Source organism: Setaria viridis, chromosome 9 (genome assembly GCF_005286985.2).
Source record: "Setaria viridis chromosome 9, Setaria_viridis_v4.0, whole genome shotgun sequence".
NCBI lineage: Eukaryota > Viridiplantae > Streptophyta > Magnoliopsida > Poales > Poaceae > Setaria > Setaria viridis.
Window position 1 is genome coordinate 19,766,583 of NC_048271.2, and position 19,091 is coordinate 19,785,673.

At 43.3% G+C, this 19,091-nt stretch overlaps 1 protein-coding gene and 1 pseudogene across 1 annotated transcript; both read left to right on the top strand.

The window, feature by feature from the left end:
• Positions 1-3,502: 3,502 nt before the first annotated feature.
• Positions 3,503-4,827, top strand: LOC117835456 (BTB/POZ and MATH domain-containing protein 2). Its single transcript, XM_072290458.1, is given in 2 exon segments — positions 3,503-4,049; positions 4,051-4,827. Coding segments are annotated over 2 exon segments (1,062 nt in total). The 5' UTR covers positions 3,503-3,764.
• Positions 4,828-12,260: 7,433 nt separating this feature from the next.
• On the top strand, positions 12,261-13,018 carry LOC140221131 (secreted RxLR effector protein 161-like; annotated as a pseudogene).
• The last annotated feature ends 6,073 nt before the right edge of the window (positions 13,019-19,091 follow it).

A 19,091-nucleotide genomic window follows, 5' to 3' on the forward strand; every position in this document is an offset into this window, starting at 1 on the left:
TTGCACAGCCACGTCTCCGTATGGGCATGACCTGCACCATATCGAGGCCAAGCCCATGGACGCATCGAGTTCGGGTGCCACGCTCCGGCTTGCAGGTCGCACACCCGAACGGGGGCATAGGAGACCCTGTACTGCTTTTGCTGCCGACACAGCAGCCACGTCTCCATCCCATCACTAACACACTAGGGCACACCAGATCCGGTAGAGTAGGGATCGGATCTAGTCCGAGAGGCCCTGTATCTGCTACATCGCCCGCCACCATGGCCATGGCTGCCATTGGAGCTCCAAGCCCAAAAATAGAGAGGAAGGGAAATTGGAGGGAGAGGAGAGGGAGGAGATGTGCTGCGAACGGGAGCCGGCTTCGGTGCTGTCACAGGCCGCCACGGCCGCATGATAGGAGCGGCGGCTGGAGAGGGTTGCTAGCAGGGGCCCGGCCTGCTAGCGGGGGTGTTTTGGGGGTGGAGGTGGAGTCACCCCTCCCCTCGCACAAAGAAGCAACGCGGTGGGGTCATGCGATCTTTTTTTGCACTAGACAAGTTAACTATATCATTACAGGAGAAAAGGCATGGCTTGGTGAAGTTAGAAATATAGATCATTGCTGGCCCCAACCCCAATCACCGCCCGTTTGGGGGTTCGACGAATAAAGGTCAGCGGTGATGGGTATTAAAAAAATTAAAAAAATGAGCGGCCCATTGCCAGATACCAGAGCACCTCAGCATGCCGGATCCGGCCGCCGTTGCATCCCGCATGCATGCTGCATCCGCCACCCCCCTCGCCGGATCCTACACGCGTCGACCGCCCTCGCGCCGCCACCATGTTGCCCCACCACCGCTCCACCGCTGCACCATCGCACCGCCAGATCTAGGGGGAGGGGGGATAAAGAGACTTTGCTTGATCTGAGGGGGAGAGAGAAGCTCACCAGGGAGAGAGAGAGGTGGAGGACCCTGCTACCCTGGCGATGTTGCCCCACCATGTGTCGCTGCTTGCAGTCCCGCTGGCCACCGCATCACCGTCGTGGCCCTACACTGCTCGCCACCGCGGCCTCGCCTGCAGCCCCATCCCAAGCACCACCACGGCCTCGCTTGCAGCCCCATCCCAAGCGCCGCACCTTGCCACCTCCTCATTGCCACCGGCGAGTGAGGGGCGAGCAGGGGGGAGAGGGGCGGTTGATTTCCGGTCGGGGGAAGAAGGAGAGGGAGGGGAGGGAGAGGGGATTCGGCTAGGGAAGGGAGGAAAGTGAGGAAGGGGGTGGGATCTACCAGTGGGTGAGAGGGAGAGAAGGAGAAGGGGGAGAGAGAGCTGCGCCCACCAGCGGATAAGGGAGCGCGGGGGGGGGGGGGGGGGATGGCGGCAGGGAGTTCCGGACGTGAGGCGTGGGATTGAATCGGAGTCCATAATAATTTCGGGTATGTGAACCAACTATCACCACCGGTTCATCAAAAACCGGTGGTGATAGGCTGGTAGTGATATAGGATTCTGTAGTAGTGCACATTAGAAAAGTCTCTTTGTACATGCTTGAGTATATCAATAATGCAGACTGCCATCAACCAAGTTAAATAGGATGTGAAAGTCATGAGCCATATTAATGATCCATGGGTCAGATTTTCACATTTTGATTCAACCTTTCACCACATATTTCTTATTCAGCTTGTTTTTTTAATAGAACAGCAAAGGAGGCCCTACTGGTTTTTTCTTTCAACATGGAGTGGCTTATACAAGTGCTTTGTTAGCTTGTGTGTGTAGGGTGGGTGGGGCGAAGCACCGAGAGTCAAGGACAAGGCGAGATCATCCCGTGAGTGATTCGCCGAGGAGTTAACACCCACTACTCCACTAGCCGCTGCCCTAGACCCCTAGTGAGTGTGAGTGTAGAGCGGAGGAGCATAGAGAGATTGTCGTTTGTCTTCAGGTTGAGGCCTCCGAAGAATAATAACCCTACATCCTATGTTTTTTGTGTGTATTGATGAGTGGTTTACAAGTGGTTGGGGATTGAGAAACGATCGGAGCTCTCTTCCTCCCAAGTCCATCATGCGTTGAGCTTGACGAGAGCCCAAGAACAACCAAGGAGGTGGAGGTGATCTAGGTAACCAAAAATTCAAAGAGTCCAACCCTCCTCCCATGGTTGGAGCATATTCTTTAAGTAAAAGGAGGCGACCTGCATGTGTGTCATGTCAGAGGAGGGGTAACAGCTTGTGTTGAAGCTATTCCTCCGTACTTGTCTGGTACATGTGGCCTTCACAAGGGTGTACAAATGTCGTGGCCAAGGGGAAGTTCCATTCCCACCCCTGGTTGCTTGTCACCAGCTAATTGTCGACCGGTCTTGTGGGTCCAGACTCCTTGCCTTATCTTCTCAGCACACTACCTGTTCCGATAGGTTGTTTTCCTATCTACCACACACCCTCCCTGCTGACTAGTGGGGATTGCTTAACATGCAAGATAAGACATGATCTCATAGTCGCCATTGTGTTGGAAAATTGTTTTTTTTTGGGAGGGGGGCGTTAAGGTTCTATCTTGTTGGCTACATGAGGAAGCCACACTACCTGCCTTGATGGGATGTGATGGTAGGCTGGACGGTATCGTGGCGAGGCACAACAATATCATTTAATGCCACTCATCCTCACCACCATAGGGTGTTCGCGCTCCGACCACAAGCCCTGAGATTGCTGATGATGATGGTCATACTAAATCTATCAATAAGATACCCATAGCACCATAAAAGTACATATACAAAACTAGCTCATGTTGTTATTGAACTCCGTACTTAAGGGGTGAAGCTAGGATTTTAGAGGAGGGGCCGTCCTTCGTTAATACACTCTGGTTAGTTTGGTTTTAAGGGTGTTCATTAGGCATTCTCAGTGCATGATTTCATCGCACTATTACCAATAGTACTATGTCAGCTTTTCAATGAAATGAAACCGTCACTTTCAGTGCATAGTTTCATTACACAGTTGCATAGATAGCCTAAATCATTTAATTTTTGTGTTGTCCTATGATTAGATGTGTCATGCCATGAAACCATAACATGTTCAGTGCAAGTTTCATTGAATTTCATGGGACTAGATAACTGTGCCGAGTGGGTTTCATGGGGATGAAACTCCCCTCTCCTCTCTCCTCATAAATAACTTGCCAAGTTAGCAGTTTTGCTGATGTGGCATGGGATTAAATACCTATGAAACTCCCACGACACTTTCACTGAGACTGGCCTTAGAGACAATTTGATCATTATGAGGGTCTGGTGATCTGGCCCCCTTCAGCATCTCCCTTGTCTGCACTACTGATAAGAAGATTATGTAAAAGCATGGTCACCTGTATAGAAAGTTGAAATAGCATAAATTAGATTGCAATGAAACAAAAAAATCAAAATAAAATAATTGAGCCTTGTCCATGTATTCGAAACAGAAGATGAATGCAAAGTCATAATTTACTGTTCAAAATCAGGAGAAGATAAATGAAAAAACATTATTACGTTTGGAGGGACCTTGCACAAATCTTGAACATTAAAAGACATGCGGCCATGCGGGTGGGCCGAGCCATCCGATTGCGCAGGAAACACCGGCCCACCAACACCCTTCGCGGCGCCTGGAAAGCCGAAAGGTGAAAAGCTCCCAAAATCCTCTTCGTTGCCGCCCCTTTTCCCTTCCCTCCCCCGCCCGCTGCTGCCCCTTTCCCTAGCCTTTCCTTCCCCGCCGCCAACCCGACCCGACCATACCGCGTCCGTGCCCCGCCGCGCCGCGGCATCCTAGCTTCAGCACACTGCTATCTCGTCCATGGTTGCTAATATGCCGCCCTCTTCTTCCACCGCCGCCGCCGCCGCCGCTGGCAGCTGCTCCGCTTCCTCCATCACTGCCGACGCTGCGAGCGGCTACCACGTGCTCAGGATCGAGAGCTACTCGCGCATCAAGTCCACCACCCCCAACGGCAAGTATGTCCTGTCCCACACCTTCCGCGCCGCAGGGCGTACACCTGGGCTATCCAGTACTACCCCCGAATACCGCCGACTACATCTACTTGATGGTGCAGCTGGTGTTCAGCTTTATCGACCAGGTGGAGAAGAAGAAGCCATCCTACGTTCGCACCGTTAAGCCGAACAAGTTCGTCAGTCACGGCAGCTGGGGCCATGGTAAATTCGTCAAGAGCTCGGATCTGGAGCAGTCGGGGCCCCTCGAGGACGACTGCTCCACGGTCAGGTGCGACATAATCGTCATCCGCGAACCCCGCACGGCGGCCACTACGGTCCCCGGCGCTTCGTTCGTCATGGTGCCGCCGCCAGACTCGTCGCAGCATTTCGGCGCCCTCCTCCTAGGCGGAAAGGGTGCCGATGTCAGGTTTCTTGTAGCCGACGAGGCATTTGCCGCGCACCGGTGCGTGCTCGCCGCACGGTCGCCGGTCTTTGATGCTTTGCTTTTTGGCCCCATGAAAGAAGGCACCGCCACAGGCAACTGCATACGGATTGATGGTATGGTACCTCAGGTGTTCCAGAGCTTGCTGCATTTCATTTACACTGACTCACTGCCAGAGATGGAAGAGCAAGATAAGGAGGCCAGCGCCACGATGGCGCAACATTTGCTGGAAGCCGCAGACAGGTATGGCATGGAACGGCTCAAGCTGATTTGTGAGGACATTCTGTGCCGGTACATCGATGTGAGCACCGTGGCGACTTCGCTGGTGTTGGCCGAGCAGCACCGCTGCCAAGGGCTTAAGGAGGCGTGCTTCGAGTTTCTCAAGTCTCCAAAAACACTAGATGAGGCCATGGCAACCGATGGATTTCAGCATTTGGCGAAAAGCTCTCCTGCTTTGTTTGAGTTGATGTCCAAGATTACTGGACGCTGAATTCTGGAAGAGCAAACAGAAGATGAACATGAGGTTTTCAGTGGATCAGGAATGTCAATTACAAGTATCAAGAAAGACTAATTAGTGGTGCTATAAAATATCTGTCCTAGTAGTTGTATGTGTAGTCATGTCCACAAAAAGGCTGCGACATACCTGTCCCTTATTTTGTTTGGTTGATGCGTCATTTGTGGATAGCTTTTAACTATGATGCCAGGAAGCAGGAACATGCATGCTAATGTGACCAGCAGTCAGTTCACTTATAAGCCTTTAAATTAGCCTGAAAGATCGTTATGATAATTTATAATGCCTTCCATCACCGTAATTTAGCAATTTTCTATTGACTTTCAGTGATTTTTAGCAGGTTGGATGTATTTTTTTCAGTATAATGTCTCATTCAGGGTCAGGTAGGGTACAATTAAAGATGAGAGTACTACTTCAGTCGCTGGTATGACTGCTACATTGAAGATTTACAGTTTCTTGATGCCATCATTTGAAAGTGACACAATATACATGCCAATGGAATTGCTTCAACAATCTTGGCACCTGTTTATGTGCTTATTCGCCATTTTGGTAATAGAACAATTATTGCAAAGCAGTACAAAGTTATCGTGGCCTATATGTTTATGCTTATTATGTAGAGACATAAGGCAATTTGAAAATGTCAATAATTTATGACTTGGAATCAGTTGTCAGGTTTTGACTCAATTTGTCACCACATATTTTCTTCTCCAGATAGCGCTCTTCGTCTTGGTTTTGTTTGACCTCTTTCTAAGCACCATGAGTCCATTACCAGATGCAAGATGTCCTGTAATCAGCTAGCTTACTTTAATTTGGTATCTTGGGTATGTACATGGTGTACTTTAAATCCAATATATTAAGTAAGACATAAATTAAACTAAATCAGGGTAACACAATGATGCATCCTTTGTTCCTTCAAGAGTTTCAGTTGTCACCATTGAACTAGAACATGAACGAACAAGAACATGCGCTTCAAATTTCAACACTGTTCAAAAGGACAAATTAGGAATTGTATATTTTATTATATGCATCAAAAAACTTATTTCACACACTATTTGTATCCCACTGTTGCGTGGAACATGTGCTTCTCTCATGTTTTCACGTATAATGTGCCAAGTGATATTTAAAGATCCTTTTGAAATTCAAATTCTTGTGGCACACATTAAGGGGGAGCTGCACATGCTCTTGCTTTATGTTTTATGTTGATTGATACATTTTACTCTCACTTGTAAGACTTAACCATATTGTCATCAATCACCAAAAAGGGTGAGATTGAAGAGTATATTCGCCCTCTAAGTGGGTTTTGGTGGATTAATGACGCGAGCTTAAGCGTCTAATGAAATTTTAAGTGCATAAGCAGGTTTAAAAGGAATGATGGATATGGAGCACTTGTGATTGACCCCTCAAAAAGGAAATGAATAGATAAAGGGCATATCATGAAGGCTAAATTTATTTTTGGTTTGAATTTGAGTATAGAAATGCCGCACTATTAAGAGTGATGTGTAATCTCTGGTCTTTAAGTTGAAAAACGTGCTCAAGATGACCTAACCAATCTATGAGAGACACCTTTGCACCTGCACATCACATGGGGATACTTAGAATTGTGCTAACTTAAGTGCTCCAGATTTTTCCGAAGATTCTTTCAGAATATTCTGGAGTTTACAGAGTTTTCGGAAAGTATTCCGGAAAATTGCAGAAGTCCAGAGATTTCCGAAAATTGTTCCAGTAGAATCCAAGCATTCCGGAGTTTTCGGAAGAAGTTCCGAAAACTCCGGAACTTAATCCCCAACAGCTAGTTTTGGGGTAAATAGGTATAAATACCCCCTCACCCCCTTTCAGAGTCTCTCTCTCGACCTAACATCCAGAGCTGTTCAGAAACATTCAAAGCCCCTCTTTAGTCCCCTTTTGGCCTTTAGGTGAATATTTGGTGGGGGATTTAAGGAGGGATTCATGGGAGAGCAAGAGAGAGTGCTAGTGAGCTGATTTTCATCTCTTGAGTACCTTGTTTTTTGTCAAGCCGGTGATTTCGTGTTTGTTACTCTTGGAGCTTCAAGCTCCAAGCCGGCTAGGTGTTGCCCAAGGAGCATCCAAGGATTGAGGCTGCCTACGGGAAGTTTGTATTACCCCGACGATTGAGTAAGTGACTCTAACTTGATCTTTTGTGGTCGCTAGAGTGAGAAAAGTGGATTAGGCGTGAAAAGCCCACCCTTCGTGGGTCCTCAACGGAGACATAGGTTTCAAGGTGTGAAGCTGCACTCCGGTAAACAAATCCTTGTGTCTCTTGTACTTTTTGTTCTTAATTTTATTCATATTCAAGCATAGAACATGTTTCTAGGGTTTGTGCTCAATCTACTTTTCTAGCAATTTTCCAGCTGTTCTATCTTGTATCAAAGGCTTAGAATATCTTGTTGCTTAACCTATATTCGGCGATTTACATTTGAGCAAGGCTTGTATAAGGTCGTAGTTAAAAATATTATTTCTCTGGAGAATCCATAGATTTCTCCGGAAATTCCGTAAGTTGCGGAATTTTCGGAACAATCTCCGAAAACTCCAGAAGTCGCTGGTAAAGTTGTTTGAAGTTGTAGAAAATTTTTAGGTTCGACTATTCTTCCCCCCACCCTCTAGTCGACATCCTAGATCCTTTCAATTCGTATCAGAACTTTAGTCTCCGGATTAAACCTTAACCACTTGGAGTATCGAAATGTTGAAGTAGGTACAACCTTTCCACGCGGAGATGCTACTCTTACACAAGACCAAGGAATTGATATTCAACGCAACTATCGAGCTTTGAATCTTATCAAGAGGTCATTGTGTGCTGAAGAATTTGATAAGATTGATGGGTTGCAATCCGCCAAGCAAGTATGGGACACTCTCTTCATCAACCATCAAGGAACAAGAAGGGTTAGAGAAGGAAGGATAAGAGCCTTGGAAAGTGAACTCAACCGCTTCATCATTACGGAAAATGAGACACTACAAGAGATGTACAATAGGTTGAACAAGATCATTAACAAGATAAGATCTCTTGGAAGTGATAAGTGGGGAAAAAGAGAGATGGTTGACAAGATTCTCTCACCCTACATGGCTAGAGATGTTCAACTCCCTATCTTGATTAGGGAGAAGAGATGGTTCAAGAAATTCACTCCGGCGGATGTGATTGGAAGAATTAAAGAATATCGTATCATCGTCAAGGAATCCAAGCTATCCCAAGGAATGTCCAAGATTCATGAGCAAATAGAGAAGAACAATGGTGTGGATCTCAAGGCAAGCAACAAGAATAAAGAGAAGGGAGCAAGCTCATCATCAAAGGCAACTATCAAGGAGGATAGTGATGATAATGATAGTAAGAGTATGGATGAGGAAGAGATGGCCTTGTTCATGAGAATAATCAAGAAGGCGATGAAAAGGGGTGGTTTCTTTGATAAGAACAAAGATAAGAGAAAAATCAAGAGGAAGTCAAAGAGGCCTTGCTTTGGATGCGGCAAGGAAGGTCATTTCATTGCAAATTGCTCAGAAGTCAAGATCAATAAAAATAACTTATCCAAGTTTGACAAGAGCAAGTACAAGAAAAATGTTGGTGAAGCTCACTTGGGTCAAGAATGGGATTCAAATGAAAAAAGCTCGGACTCTGATAAAGAAGTGGGTTTGGCAACAATGGCTATTGAAGTGCCAACCTCCAAGTTATCTTTGTTTGAAGATCTCACCGATGATGAAGATGACTTTACTCACACTTGCTTCATGGCTAGAGGCCCTAAGGTAGATCCCAAAACACCTTCTCTTGATGATGATGATGATAATAATGATGATGAAAATATGCTTAAAGGTTTAGGCAAACATGCTTCTAAAAGAATAATAAAACTAATGATGGAAATAGAAGATAGGGATGAGACTCTTGAGGTACAAGAAGAGTTATTTAGACTTGAGCGAGAGAAAACCATTGCTCTTGAGAATTCCCTTGAAAATGAAAAGAAGGGTTTCAAGATGCAAGACGACTTGCTTAAGACTAAAATTGACACAATTCTTAGCCTTGAGAAATCTTTTGCTAAAGAGAAGATGAAAGTGGAAGCATTAACTAAGGAACTATCCTTAGCTAAGAGCTAAGGACACTAGTGTTAATTTTAAGAATGAAAAAGTTGTGCTTCAAGAGAACCTCAAAAGTTTGGAAGCCAATCACACAGCACTTGAAGCTCAACTCAACACTCTTAAGAAGAGTACATCATCCAACTCTAATGATGCATCCATATCTTCTAGTGCCTCTACAAGCAATGGTTGTGCAAGATGTTATAATGTTGATATAAATGCTTGTGCTACTAATATTGCCGAAATGCATGCTATGAAGAAAGAGATTGTTAGGTTATCAAACTCACTTCTCAATGAAGAAAATAACACCTCCAAAAGGGGTGAGTTTGAGAATCACACAAAGGGCTTTGGGTCAAGCTATATGAAGAAGTTTGGTTTCAAGTATGGAAAGGGATTAGGTAAGTATGAGCAAGGCTCACTTGATCCCATTCCATTCATGAAGAACAGCTACACTACGGGCATGGGTTGAAGAAGGTGGTACATAGTATGGAACCACTAGGTGCAGGAGTTGATGGTAAGCAACTTGAGTACAACAAGCCCATCAAGTTATACAACTCTCAAGAAAGACAATCTAAGCCCTATGTCTCTCAAAACAAGCCTAAGATCACTCGACCAAAGTAAGCCAAGAAGCCCAACCCATATACTTCACAAAATGGTTTCTTTGCCGATTATATGTTGACTTGGGATCACAAGGGTAAAGTGATTACTAAGCATGTGGGTAACCGCACCAAGAACACTTTGATTAAAAGGAGTGTGTGGGTGTCCAAGATTCTTGTGACTAATGGTCTAGGACTCAAATTTCTTTGGGTACCTAAAACACAAGGCTAATTTGTTTTGTAGGCTTACTCTGCCGATGGAACGAAATAGGTGATTGATAGTGGATGCACCAATCATATGACCAGCAAGAAAAAGATATTCTCCTCATGTGAAATGAAGAAAAATCCAAAGGAGAAGATTGTATTTGGTGATAATAGTGAAGGAACCGTTATTGGTCTAAGTAATGTTGCCATCTCAACCGCATTCAATTTTCAATGTTTATTTGGTTGAATCTTTGGACTATAATTTGTTATCCGTGTCACAACTTTGTTAGATGGGTTACAATTGTTTGTTCTCTAATGAGGGTGTGACCGTCTTTAGAAGAAGTGATGACTCCATTGCTTTTCAGGGTGAACTCAAGGGAAAGCTTTATCTAGTGGATTTTATCTCGGATCAAACTCAACTTGATACATGCTTAATGGCAAAGTCTACCTTGAGTTGAATTTGGCATCGCCAGCTAGCTCATGTTGGGATGAATAATCTTAACAAGCTTCTAAAGGGGGAACAAATTCTAGGACTAACAAATGTGCATTTTGAGAAAAATAGAATTTGTAGTGCATGTCAAGCTAGCAAGCAAGTTGGCGCTCCTCATCCCTCCAAGAGCATTCTCACTACCATAAGACCATTGGAATTATTGCATATGGATATTTTTGGTCCCGTGGCATATGTTAGCATTGGGGGAAACAAATATGACTTTGTCATTGTTGATGATTACTTTCAGTATACATGGATGTTCTTTTTGCATGACAAGAGTGAAGTTTAAGGAATATTCAAGAAATTTGCAACTAGAGCACAAAATGAGTTTGAAAATGAGTTTGAAGTGAAGATCAAGAGAGTAAGAAGCAATAATGGAACCGAATTCAAGAACACCAACATTGAAGAGTATCTTGACAAGGAAGGCATTGGTCATGAATTCTCTGTCCCATACATGCCACAATGAAATGGTATTGTGGAGAGAAAGAATAGAACTCTTATTGAAGCCGGAAGGACAATGCTTGATGAATACAAGAACTCGAATCAATTTTGGGCGGAAGCGGTCAACACAGCATGTCATGCTATTAACCGTCTATATCTTCATAAGATGTTGCACAAAACTGCCTATGAGCTTTTAACCAGTAAATATCCTAACGCGTCTTACTTTAGAGTTTTTTGAAGTAAGTGCTTCATTCTCAACAAGAAACCCAAAAGCTCTAAGTTTGTACCTAAAGTTGATGAAGGTTTTCTTCTTGGCTATGCCTCAAATGCTCATGGCTATTGTATATTCAACAAAACCACCGGTTGTGTTGAAGTTGCGTGTGACATGACATTTGATGAATCTAACGACGCTCAAGTAGAGCAAGTTGCCTCACATGATGTAGATGATGAAGAACCTCCATCACAAGCTATTGAGAAGATGGCCACAGAAGAAATCAAACTTCAAGAGAAGGAAGATGATTGTGTCACAATTCATGGGCCTACAAATCAAGAAACCGCTGCGAGTTCTAGAAATTCCGGAGAATCTTGTGGAAATTCCGGAAACACCGAACAAACCTCCAGAAATTCCGAAAATAGTGATGAAAGTGCACAACATCAAGCTGAGAATGAGGATTTGATACAACATCAAGCTCCTAACCCACATCTGAGAGTTCATCAGAGTGTTCAACGCGATCATCCCGTTGATAACATTTTGGGAAGCATCCAAAGATGGGTAACTACTCATTCTAGATTGGCAAATTTTTGTGAACATTACTTATTTGTTTCCTCTGTGAAACCTCTTAAGGTAGATGAGGCGCTGGATGATCCGGATTGGGTGGTGGCCATGCAAGAAGAGTTGAACAACTTCACTCAGAATGAAGTCTGGTCCTTAGTGGAACCCCCCAAGCAAAATGTCACTAGATCAAAATGGGTGTTTCTCAATAAGCAAGATGAGAATGGCATGGTGACAAGAAACAAGGAAAGGTTGGTTGCTTAAGGGGTCACTCAAATCGAGGGATTGGATTTTGGTGAAACATACACACCAGTAGCAAGACTTGAAGCTATCCGAATATTACTAGCATTTGCCGCTCTTCATGACTTTAAGTTATATCAAATGGATGTCAAGAGTGAATTTTTAAACGGACCAATCTCTGAAGTGGTTTATGTTGAGCAACCACCGAGCTTTGAAGATTCAAAGTTACCCAACCACGTCTACAAGCTCCATAAGACGCTCTATGGGCTCAAGCAAGCTCCAAGAGCATGGTATGAATGCCTTAAGAATTTTTCTCATAAGGAAAGGATTTGAAATAGGCAAAGTCAATCCTACACTTTTCACTCACAAAAGAGATAATGATCTATTTGTATGCCAAATATATGTCGATGACAAAATATTTAGTTCTACTAACAAAGTGTGGTGTGATGAGTTTAGTAGGATTATGACTAAGAGATTTGAGATGTCCATGATGGGAGAGTTAAAGTTCTTTCTTGGTTTCCAAATTAAGCAACTCAAAGATGGCACGTTCATTAGTCAAACCAAATACACTCAAGATATGCTAAAGAAGTTTGACATGGAAAATACCAAGCCCATCAAGACTCCAATGCCAACAAATGGACCTCTTGATCTAAATGAGGATGGTAAGAGTGTGGATCAAAAGGTATATTAGTCTATGATTGGCTCTTTGCTTTACTTTTGTGCATCTAGACCTGACATTATGCTTAGTGTGTGCATGTGTGCAAGGTTTCAAGCTAATCCTAAGGAATGTCATTTAATGGATGTTAAGAGAATCTTGAGATATCTAGTACACACTCCTAACCTTGGCTTATGGTATCCTAAAGGCTCTACTTTCAATCTACTTGGCTATTCCGACTCGGATTGTGCCAGTTGCAAAGTAGATAGAAAGAGTACATCCGGTACGTGTCAATTCCTTGGTAGGTCCTTGGTGTCTTGGAGTTCCAAGAAAAAAATTCTGTTGCCCTATCCACCGTCGAGGCCGAGTATGTTGCAGCCGATGCTTGTTGTGCTCAACTACTATGGATGAGGCTCACATTGAGAGACTTTGGTTGTGAGTGTAGTAAGATACCTCTCTTGTGTTACAATGAGAGTGCTATTAAGCTAGCAAACAACCCCGTGAACCACTCTAGGACAAAGCACATAGACAAAAGACACCATTTCCTAAGAGACCATGAAGCCAAAGGAGGTATTGCTGTTAGTCATGTGAGCACCGAAAAGCAACTAGCTGATATCTTCACAAAGCCCCTTGATGAGCAAAGGTTTTGTGCTTTGAGGAGTGAACTAAATATCTTGGATTCTCGTAACATAGCTTGAAATCATGTGCATGTTTGGGTGACTTAGGATAGATGGCTTTCAAACTAAATATCTTGGATTCTCGTAACATAGCTTGAAATCATGTGCATGTTTGAGTGACTTAGGATAGATTGCTTTTAAACTAAATATCTTGTATTCTCGTAACATAGCTTGAAATCATGTGCATGTTTGAGTGACTTAGGATAGATTGCTTTCAAACTAAATATCTTGGATTCTCGTAACATAGCTTGAAATCATGTTCATGTTTAAGTGACTTAGGATAGATTGTTTTCAAACGAAAAATCTTTTTTCAAAATTGAAGTGTGTTTTTACTTTGAAAATATTTGGAGTCAATTTAGCTCTATCACTTGGATCATTGTTCTCATTGATTGTGTGTTGGCTGATCTCAAGTGATAGAACTACTCATGCTCATATTACTGCCATATTTCTCCAAATCTATCCCAAATCAAATTCCACTCAAATCTAATGGCTGTTAGCTAGGGGGAGCGGAATCTCCAAAATTTTTTTTCAGAAATTCCGAAAATTGCGGAATCTCCGGAAATATTTCCAGAAAATTCCGGAAGTTGTAGAATCTCCAGAACTTTGTCTGAAAATTCCGTAACTTAGCGGGTATTTACTTTTTGCCCTGAGAAGTTACCAGTTCATCCTATCTCATTATGACCGCCGGCTTCTCTTTCTCCCTCTTCTCTCTCCTTCGTCCCCCCAGGCGATTTGGAGATTCAACCACCAAAAATCCGTGAAATCATCAAGGAAGACTCAACTCACAAAGGGAAATCACATAGTGGTGTTGGAATCAAAGTTTTAAGGCTCTCCTCTTTTCTCTCCAAAGGTATCCAATGTTCATCTCGCCCGATCTATCAATGTAGGTTGTTCCTTAGGGTTTCCTTTGGATAGAACTCTTCACTAGTATGAGTAGGTCTAGGATCTTCAATTTCAAATCAATCCCATAACGGATTCATTGTGTATGAGATGTTAGGGTTTTGGACTGCTAGTTCCAGAATACTCCGAAAAAGAGTTCCAGAAACTCCACAACTTGCGGAAACTTTGGATATTTTTCTGGAATACTCCGCAACTCGCAGCCCAAACCTCTTATATTGATTACTCTTTGAATTTCTCATGACTCTTTTCTTATCTTGGTCATGCTCTTTGCTTTATCCAGATGGGAAGGCAAAGGGACACTCGTGCTAGTGCAACTTAAAGGAGAACTAAGGCAAGACATGATCCTAATCCTTCTAGAGTTATGAGTGAAGAAAAAGAGGAGGAGGAGGTGTATGAGTAAGAGGAATCTGAGGAAGAAAGGTTTGTGGTTGCTCAGAGGAGGAAAGGGAAAGAAAAAGTGGTTGAAACATCCCGTAGATCCTCCCGCGGCCAAGCACCTAGTGTCATGCCATCCTTTGCAGCTCAACCTATGCTAGTCAAGAGAAATAGGGGCTTAGCTTATCAGATTTATCCTTAAACTCCAGAGCATCTCACTCTCACATTTGACCAAGAACAAAGGACACAATCTCTTTGCCTAACTCTTCGCCCTCCTTCATGCCCTATGGGATATACTCCTAGGTTGGGCAAGGACTACTACAAGATGTCCTTAGCGCTCAAAGAGGAAAGGGGGCATGATCCTTTTAGGTAGGACAAGATGGAGGGGATTGACGCATGCTTTTGGAATGAATTCCACATGAATTTTTATAGTTCCGTTGTGTTGCACAAGAAGAACAAGCCCCCATTGTTGCTATGAGGTATGTGGATTGGCCTTATTATATGAAAGATGATGATGCCACATTCAAGAGGGTGATTAGTGTAGGGAGTTTGGTCTTTATGAGCTTATGGGATTTAGATATAATTGGAATGCTAAAATACTTGGCCAATTTCATAGCTCATACTACTTCCAAGCAAGCACAAACTCTATTCATTGGACCACCATGGATGAGCATTATTGCATTGATTACATGACTTTCTCTCGCCTTTTGGGACTTGGAACAAAGGATGAGAGGCATGATCCTATACATGTTGAGTTCAAAGTCACATTCAAGGATGTTCCATTCATGTTCTACAATTCTATGGGGGCACTTGAGGGGAAGACGAATAATTTGGTGCCACAGTACTATGTGTTTAACCAATTCTTCAGGAGCACAGTTGACCCTAAGGGAGGAGATGCCACCGTGCTTCATTTCTATGCGGGCAATCTTCTTGAACCGCGTGGCTCCCAAAGGAAGACCCTTCTATATCTTTGACTACATATGGAATGAGCTTCACTGCGCCATGACAGATTCTAGGAAGAATCTTCCATATGCTCCATATATTATGTATATGATTGAGAGGGTCACAAATATCATCTTTCCAAAGGATTGTGCTCATGAGCCGCTTCATATTCGTTCTCGTGATGGTGATAGTCCCTGTCCTACAGTCACCTCTTGTCGCTTTGTTGGATCTTCTAGCCAAGCTCCATGCCATGATGATGAGCCTCATGCTTCCTCTCTTCCTAGGCAGTCCTGCAAGCCAAGAGGTTCTATGATCAAGAGGGTGCTTAAGAGCATTTTCACCATGTGCAAGCATATGGCCTAAGAGATAAATGAGAATATGCATGACATCATTGAGCTCAAGGCCTCCCAAGGCCTTCCTGTTGATTCTTATCATAAGCTGCCGGACTTTGATGATCCTTTCATCGAGTGGGATGCCTTGGATGCCATTGAAGCCAATGCTGCTGCTCCTTCTCCTACCCAACCTGCACCTGCTAGCTCTTCTCACCCTCACCGCTCCCACATGCGCTGCACCTGCTGAGGAAGAAGAAAAAGGGCAACGAGGAAGAGAATGATGACGATGATGACGAGGAGGACGACGACTACGACGACGAGGAGTAGCTGTTGTTGTTGTGATGGAGTTCGTTTCCTTTTTGGCACTTGATGCCAAAGGGGGAGTGCATATTTGGATGGGATGGATTTATCTATTAAACTTTATCTTTTATGGTGTGTAACACTATGTGAGCATGAGAACGTGTAATGGGTGTACTTTGAATGCTTAGAACTGTTTTTATTTGTCTAAGAATGATTGTGTGCTAGTGTGAAAAATTTCTGTGATGGATGTTATTTGAGTATAGGAGAATGTACGAAGATTCCGGACATTTCTCCGGAAAAGTCCGTAACCTGCGGAGAATTTTGGAGATTTCTACAGAATCTCCGAACATTCTGACATTTTTCTCTTTGATTATTTGTTGAAGTGTATATTCTATCATATGCATCAAAAAACTTGTTTCACACACTATTTGCACCCCACTATTGCTAGCGACATGTGCATCTCTCATGTTTTCACTTATAATGTGCCAAGTGATATTTAAAGATCCTTTTGGAATTCAAATTCTTGTGGCACACATTAAGGGGGAGCTGCACATGCTCTTGTTTTATCTTTTATGATGATTGATACATTTTACTCTCACTTGTAAGACTTAAACATGTTGTCATCAATCACCAAAAAGGGGGAGATTGAAGAGTATCTTGGCCCCCTACGTGGGTTTCGATGGATTAATGACGTGAGTTAAGTGTCTAATGAAATTTCAAGTGCATAAGTAGGTTTAAAGGAATAATGGACATGGAGCACTTGTGATTGACCCCTCAAAAAGGAAATGAATAGATAAAGGGCATACCATGAAGGCTAAATTTATTTTTGTTTGAATTTGAGTATAGGAATGTCGCACTATTAAGAGGGATACGTAATATGTGATCTTTACATTGAAAAATGTGTTCAAGATGACCTAACTAATCTATGAGAGGCACCTTTGCACCTGCACATCACATGGGGATACTTAGAATGGTGCTAACTTAAGTGCTTCGGATTTTTCCGGAGATTCTTCCGGAATATTCCGAAGTTTACAGAGTTTCCGGAAAGTATTCCGAAAAATTCCAGAAGTCCAGAGATTTTCGGAAATTGTTCCGGTAGAATCCAGGGGTTCCGGAGTTTTCAGAACTTTTTTTGAAAACTCCGGAACTTAACCCCCAACGGCTAGTTTCGGGGTGAAGAGGTATAAATACCCCCTCACCCCCTTCCACAGTCTCTCTCTTGACCTAACATTGACCTAAGTTGTTCAGAAACATTCAAAGCCCCTCTTTACTCCCCTCTTGGCCTTTAGGTGAAGATTTGGTGGGGGATTTAAAGAGGGATTCAAGGGAGAGCAAGAGGGAGTGCTAGTGAGCTGATTTTCCATCTCTTGAGCACCTTATTCTTCATCAAGCCAGTGATTTCGTGTTTGTTACTCTTGGAGCATCAAGCTCCTAGCCGGCTAGGCATTGCCCGTGGAGCATCCAAGGATTGTGACTGCCTACGGGAAGTTTGTATTACCCCCAACGATTGAGAAAGTGACTCTAGCTTGATCTTTGTGGTCGCTAGAGTGAGGAAAGTGGCTTAGGTGTGAAAAGCCCACCCTTCGTGGGTCCTCAACGGAGACGTAGGCTTCAAGGTGTGAAGCTGAACTCTGATAAATAAATTCTTGTGTCTTTTGTGCTTGTTGTTCTTAATTTTGTTCATATTCAAGCATAGAACATATTTCTAGAGTTTGTCCTCGATCTACTTTTCTAGCAAGTTTTCAATTGTTCTATCTTGTGTCAAAGGCTTAGAATATCCTATTGTTTAACCTATATTCAGCGATTTACATTTGAGCAAGGCTTGCATAAGTTCGTAGTTAAAAATCTTATTTCTTCGGAGGATCAGTAGATTTCTCTGGAAATTCCATAAGTTGTGGAATTTTCGCAATCTCCGAAAACTTCAGAAGTCGCTGATAAACTTGTTTGAAGTTGTAAAAAATTTTCAGGTTCGACTATTCACCCCCCGTCTAGTCAACATCCTAGATCCTTTCAATTGCTATCAGAGTTTTGGTCTCCAGGTTAAAGCTTAACCGCTTGGAGTATCGAAATTTCAACGCTGGGTGGTCAAGAGGTGCCTCAAGGAGGTGATGTCACCGATCCAAATGTCACTCTACAACCCGTGCTGCTACAAGGAGCACAAACAAGTGTTCAAGGAGGAGGTACCGGTGAAGCAAGCACAAGTGCAAGGAGACATCAAGAAAGTGAAGATTCCTCTGATGACGACTCCGAGTATGATGATGCAAGATCAAGCCGCTCCGGACGTTGTGGTTCACAAAGGGAGTTTCACCAAATCCCTTTCAATTATGGTTGCTTAAATTTTAACACCTCATTCGGGTCTATCAACTTGGGAAAGCCTCCTCATTTTTATGGGGTAAGCTATTCCAAGTGGAAACACTCGATGAGGGACTATTTGATAGCGGTCAACCCTGCACTTTAGGATAATGTTGAAGTAGGTACAACCTTTCCACGCGGAGATGCTACTCTTACACAAGACCAAGGAATTGATATTCAACGCAACTATCGAGCTTTGCATCTTATCAAGAGCTCATTGTGTGCCGCAGAATTTGATAAGATTGATGGGTTGCAATCCACCAAAAAAGTATGTGACACTCTCTTCATCAACCATCAAGGAACAAGAAGGGTTAGAGAAGGAAGGATAAGAGCCTTGGAAAGTGAACTCAACCGCTTCATCATTACGGAAAATGAGACACCACAAGAGATGTACAATAGGTTGAGCAAGATCATTAACAAGATAATATCTCTTGGAATTGATAAGTGGGGAAGAAGAGAGGTGGTTGACAAGATTCTCTCGGCTTGCATGGCTAGAGATGTTCAACTCCCTATCTTGACTAGGGAGAAGAGAGGGTTCAAGAAATTCACTTCAGCGAATGTGATTGGAAGAATTGAAGAACATCTTATCACCGTCAAGAAATCCAAGCTATCCAAAGAAATGTCCAAGATTCATGAGCATTTGATTGTATACATTATAGTCTTGTATGATGTGCAAGGGATACTTTTGAGCATTTGACTGTATACATTACAGTCTGGTATCGTGTGCAAGGGATACTTTTTGTCAGATGCTGAGGAGCACATGTAAGCTTCGTATGCTGGAAAAACTTCAGGCATCAATCTGTTGTTTGGCTTACAACTAAAGGTAGTTTATTCTCTGTTTGTTGGCATGATGATGAAGACTTAGGCATCTGTTCCCTGATTGAGCAATTGCA